The sequence below is a fragment of the Opisthorchis viverrini genome (genome assembly GCF_000715545.1).
Source record: "Opisthorchis viverrini unplaced genomic scaffold opera_v5_76, whole genome shotgun sequence".
NCBI classification, from domain to species: Eukaryota; Metazoa; Platyhelminthes; class Trematoda; order Opisthorchiida; family Opisthorchiidae; genus Opisthorchis; species Opisthorchis viverrini.
The window spans coordinates 742,247-748,246 of NW_008751730.1; the positions used below are offsets into that span (position 1 = coordinate 742,247).

Sequence of the window (6,000 nt, forward strand, 5' to 3'; positions counted from 1 at the left end):
CTTCCACTGAGCTACTTATATATTGTTGATAGTGTGAGGAGATTTGGGAGTTTTGTGGAGATTTCGTCCTGTAAGTGAAGCCAATCTATGCTGAAAAGCTGAGGTCTTCATTCATGATATGCTTCAAGTAAATGTGCTGCTCAAAGCAGCCTTATCTTCCAATTGGCACCTTTTGCGAGATATTGAAGTATATTTTCTTGTCGTAACAGAAGGCTGATAGAAAACTGAAGATCTTGTCTACCTGATACATTCGAGGATTTAGCCACCTTCAATAATGAACCGAAAAGATGGATGAATAAAGGGATGTCTCATGTTTCCACACCACTGAGTGCTATCTGACAGTGATACAGAGATGCGCAATAGATGACAGCCAGTTGAAAAGGGAATCGATCATCCAATGATGGACGTACGTGAGCCAATCACAACTTTAGACAGTTACCCAATCGACAAGACATTCGGAAGGTCACGTTGTCGAAGGGCTTTCAACAAACTTATAGCCAATCTGTTATGCCAAAAGCTACAGCTAGTGGTGAGAAGAGATCATCAGACGGTCCCAGTAACACAGATTATGCGTTGGGTTACTGAGGTTAACGCGGAGACACAGACTTCGTGAGACCGGTCATTTATGGTCGAAACATAGGCCAAAGGTGTTCCCTCTCCATAGGTGCGACACAGGTCAACAGACGGACAGCAGGAACGGACCAGGGTATCATTCCGTCTATGGTTGGTCAGGATTTGTCGAGCTAGTTTCCCCATGGTGGACGGTGTGGATTTTTATAGTTCCGTTAGGGAGTCTCATCCCAGTACTCACGTACCAAATCGTCTAGACCAAAAGTACAGAACTGCGCCATATACTCACGAGCAAGCATATTCCATCTTAGCACTATTGATGGAACACGGCTGCACATGGTTGATGCCTTTAAGGAGAATGTTAGAACAGCAGGTTGCATATGAACAAACCAACGATTCATGGTTTCAATTTTTGGGTTTTGCGGGATAGGTATTTTGTTCATAGTCACACAACTCTCGTCTGAACGGTCGTGTTCCCGTTCTGGCGTAATTATTCCGGTGAGTCTACACCAAAGCGAAACACTGGACTCGAGTTTCGCTCTGATTAGACCTCATTCAGCAGTGCTATCCAATGGCCGTGCCGGGATTCGAACCGGCATCTCATTAACCACCTGTCACCTGTTCTGTCATTAAGGAAACGTCATTGTTAAACGTTTTGCGCGGTTCGACTCTATCTGTCTTGGTGAAACACAGTAGATTTCGGAACACAAGTGGAGTCACAGAGCTCGAGTGACGAAAATTCGGAAAGCAAACTGCGATCACGTTGACTTTCTGACTCTTTAAGCGAGCACTTATGATACCGAAGAGCAAAAATACCAGTTGTTAAATTTTCTGTCGTATTAAAATTAATAAGAGAGCAGAAGGAGAGACAGAATCCTAACCGACACACGCATAGTTCAACTCAGCTGACAAGATTTCATTTTCTGGTAAATAGAGAACATCTGGACCAAAGTATTTAATAGCCGAATCGTCTCTATCGATGGGTGGTATGACTTTCAGTGTTTGACCATCGATGTCTTAAGAGCATTACACGAACCTGGTGGGAACACCGGATCAGCAATGCTGAAGCACGTCGAATGGTATTCGGGAGAAATAACTCACCCTCGATAGATGAACTGATCACACTGCATAGGTTGTGCTGGCCTGGCCACGTGCTGCGTATGCCAGTCGGCCGACTTCCTCGATGGGCTCTTTTCGCACAACCACGTGAAGAGCCAGAGGCGGTCAAACAATGACTTGGCAGCGAAGTATGAAAGCCATTACCAGCAAACTCAGCTGCGCTGGTCACTGCCGTCTTCCTGGATGGGGACCTCGAGACGGGCCACATGAATGGCTAGAGACATTATCAGACATGGCCCAGTCCCGTCCTCAATGGCGCTCGTGTATCCAAGCTATTGCCTTCAATGCATAGCTCCTTTTCAATCCTCGCACTTGACAGCCCACTGACAATGCTGGATTTATGCACCAATTTGTCAGCTCCCGCCTCCAATGCGTAGCTACCTACCCCACCCCCAAATCATCGGTGAACGAAACTGTGGCAGCTTCAACCACCGTACGACGAGTACGCGGTTATTACAGCTGACAATGCTGATGATGATGACTTTGCGGATGGTAGTGTGAACACTGAGCCATTCGGCCACCAGTGAAAAACAGTTGCTAAACTTATTCGAAATATCTACTACAATGTAATGACAAATACACAGCCATCAATCACAGTCAACAAAAGTGACCGAGTGATGTGGTTTCTGTTAGTGAGAGTTGAGCGGCGTTATATCTTACCTAAGTGCTAGTTAATCACACGTTTGACCAACTGCAAGTGATCAAACGGTTAATGTTCGTTCTAAATAGCCTGAAGGTCACAGGTTCGAGTCTCTCGGGACTTTTGTGAGATGTACACGGCTGATGATTTCCAGTAACCTTGAATTAGCTAAACAGTGCTTCTCTGCTTTCCAGAGTAGACTGGCTTCACTCAAAGACCGATATCTTCACTCAAACTTCCCAGATCTTACACAATGTTCTAACCTAAGAAGAGAGGACAGTGAGACAAGTCAGGTTTGACCGCTGCAGATATGTGCCATTGTTTGTGTTTCTGGAAAAAGTTGGCTTTGTCGTAGTTGAACCTTAGCTCATGGTATACATTGTGCTGAACCCATGGCTACTATAAACGATATGTTACTGCGCCTCCAACTTGGCCCAGATTAGCACTGAACCGAAAACCGAAGCCAGTAACATGTGTTGTTGTCGAGCTTGATTTTCCGCAATAAAATCTCTCAGGTGTCAGCTCAATGAACAATAGGTGTGTGAGGTTATTATACACTCACCAGAGTTAACCAAAGTAGTTGCACGAAGTCTGGAATTTTACAATCGGACAATATTTGGCACGTTTCCTAGTCATCTTTCAGTGGATTTACCTTGTGCTGATATCCACCAACGTTTCTCCTGGGCCCGAAATCCTTCATGAAATTGGGTTCGAGGATCTGATGCACGCCGCTTGATCTTTGTGGAGTTTTCAGTTGGCTAGTATAACTAGAGAGTCTGTGATGGCAGTGTGAAGAACAAGGCCAGTGTGCGGACATCCATTTTTTCTGGACCAGAAATCCTTCATGAAATCGAGTGGAGGGATCCTAATTTAATCACCACAGCCACTTGTGAAATGATGCACGCCGCTTAATCTTTGTGAAGTTTTCAGTTGGCTAGTATAACTAGAGAGTCTGTGATGGCAGTGTGAAGAACAAGGCCAGTGTGCGGACATCCAAGACTAGTGAAATACGAAACAGAAAAATATCAAAAAGGGCATATTGTGCGTCGGGCTTCCGTGGGGGCTGATGTGACAAACGGTTGTGAGACACTGTCTGTACACTCGGAGGGTTTAACGCGTCTTCAAATCTTTGGTTATCCATGTGTCAGAACCATAGCCTGTACTGACTGACGTGACGATCAGTGCGATTGCCGTACCAATGTTCACTGACGTGGCAAGCAGTTTGCTACAAACCGCGGTACACTAACCATCTGTTATGTATAGTATTTCCGCCACCTGAGAAGAGTCCTGTAATACCCGAAGTGCTTAGAAGGACTGAAGGAAGTAAAAAACATTCTGGGTGCTTTTTCAGCGACCCACCTTCCACGGTTCGGTCTACATGACCCTTATAGTGCTTAGTGAAGTCGTTAAAATATGTGGGAACAAACCGAAGCCACTGGTGTTGCGTTGTTAAGTTCTGCCTAGATTTTCTAGCCCTTGGTTGGAGGATATTTGTGAACCTTACCTCTCCTACTCCTACCTTCTTTGTTTAAACGAACTCACATACTTGTAGGGTGGTGAAGCACTGGTGTTCTAGCACAGCGGTTTTCCGTCAATGACCCTATATTTTCTCCCGGAAACTAGCCCTCAATTCAGCTGAGTATGCAAGGGCAGAATTTCTTTATTTATCTTGAGAAAGCACTCAAATTTGAAGCTACCGTTAGTATTTTTCGGCTGATCAAACCGAGATCATCGTGGTATCACAAAATCCTGACTAATGATTTCAACTGGGTCCTTGTCACCGTTGGCGTTACAATCCTCGCCACCATCAGAGTATATAAAAGTACATGAATGTATGGAGAAAACTGGCATGAGTCATCTGCTTTGAATCTTGATAGATTTTACTAACAGCGTGGTCACAGAGCAGCATACTCCTTCCTGGGGGGAAGGCAAAGTTCCTCATTTGAGCACTTGTAACGCTCAACTCGATTGCAGTCGAGGTGCATTTGTGTTCTACAAACAAAAGGAACAGGCTTTATCTTTTCTATCCATCTTTTTAGTTGGAAAAGCGTGTAAAAGCCAGTATGGAACGGATCAAAGATTTGGAGGTTGCGTTGCGTGAATCGAAAGAGCAGATGATGCGTGACAAGCGAAGATATCATCAGGAAATTGAACGCATTAAAGAAGCGAACTGGGCTCGTGGAAACGCACGTGTTCGGACTAATATCGGTAAGATAAAGTGCGGTTTTCTACAGCTCCTCATTTGAGTGTAACCTTGTAGTCATGTAGGAGCTTAGTTATGAGATAACGAGAGAACGTCGATTTTTTCATTCTATTTGCTCACAAAGCGATTTTCTATGAGTGCATCACTTTCATTTTGGTCTGCTTTGCATATCACTAGTTCAGAGAATTGCATAGCTTGATTCTGTAATTAATGCGACCAACTTGGTGAGACATCCTATTGGGCTTTTAGATTACTACGCTCAGACAGTTGGCACATTGAAATCACATTCCATCGAAATCCGTTTCCATTGGGTTGCCTAACCCCATAATTTACACAGAGCTCCTTGTAATAACTGTGACTCTGAATTGGGAAGGCCCAGCAACACCGTAGATTTTGTCCATGTTCAGTGGTTGTTTATTCGTCCTTTTCCACTCCCTCTCATCATCATCATCGTCATCATCATCATCATCAGAGACGGCAACATCAGTGTTGACACTGATGCTTCACTACCGTACAGCCATAAGGTTCGTATATACATATATATATATATATATATATATATATNAGCCAAGCACAGACGGGGTCACGGGGACTCCATCCTGAAAGGCGTACAACACTAACAACACCTAAACTCTTCGTGATCTCTTTCACGCCTTTCTGCCAAGACATGTGCTGTCCACCTCGCGGGTTGCGTCATCCTGAAGGAGGCACGGAGAACGACGTCCGTTTCGGTAGACGGTGTTTCGGTATGCGTAACACATGACCGAGCCATCGTTTTCAAGGCAGACAAGGAGAATTATTCAAAGACATGGATATGTTGAGGTCCCCTCTGAATTCCTACCCCTTCGATAAATAAACCGGAAGAAGCTGGAAGCTAGATAACTTTGGTTTTTGGCTGAAGAGTGGAACGGAGCCTGGAGCTCTAGAGTGTCAAACCGTTGAAGCTCGAATTTGGTGTTTGATTAAGCGCATATAATATGATCGCATTTCCAAGTATCATAGGCTCGTCAATCTCCCAGGGGGACTTCGAAATAGCTGAAACAACACGGTTTAAGCCACTAACCGACAATTTCATGGTTTAGACCACAAATCTATCCCTATTTACAGCTGGGTAGCCCTGTGGTGCTAGCTCTGTGGCTTACGTTCAAAGAAATTTTCTATCATTTTGTTTCATTTTCTGGACAATTCTGTTTCCAACCTTTCTGTTTTGAGCAGGCTGACAAATGTGGATTTCACTAGCCGTTTAGCGATTAATGCTTTCGCTTGTTTACACGATAAAACGGATCGTAGTTGGTTTTCTTTTATTTCAAATCACGAAGAGTTTGGATGTTGTTGCCTTCCAGGATGGGGCAGGAGACGTTGGAAGAATTGGCGGCTGATCGATGTCAGTGGCGTTCGTGCTGTCAGTTTATTTCCAGATTGTCTAATTGAGCGGTTGGAGGTGAAGGCACCTCAGAATGCCTGACAT

At 44.5% G+C, this 6,000-nt stretch overlaps 2 protein-coding genes across 2 annotated transcripts in view; one reads left to right on the forward strand and one right to left on the reverse strand.

The window, feature by feature from the left end:
• The window catches only part of T265_13515 (hypothetical protein), a gene marked incomplete at both ends in the record, with an annotated part of 52,080 nt that overhangs the window by 42,710 nt on the left and 3,370 nt on the right, over window positions 1-6,000 (forward strand). The window contains one exon of the mRNA XM_009169240.1: window positions 4,369-4,537. Coding sequence (XP_009167504.1) covers window positions 4,369-4,537 — 169 coding nt within the window. The remainder of the gene's footprint in view (window positions 1-4,368; window positions 4,538-6,000) is intronic.
• Window positions 2,067-5,304, reverse strand: T265_04462 (hypothetical protein; the record flags this gene model as incomplete). The annotated part of the gene is made up of 2 exons (XM_009169211.1): window positions 2,067-2,245; window positions 5,154-5,304. The coding sequence occupies 2 exons, from the start codon at window positions 5,302-5,304 to the stop codon at window positions 2,067-2,069; spliced, it is 330 nt and encodes a 109-aa protein (XP_009167475.1).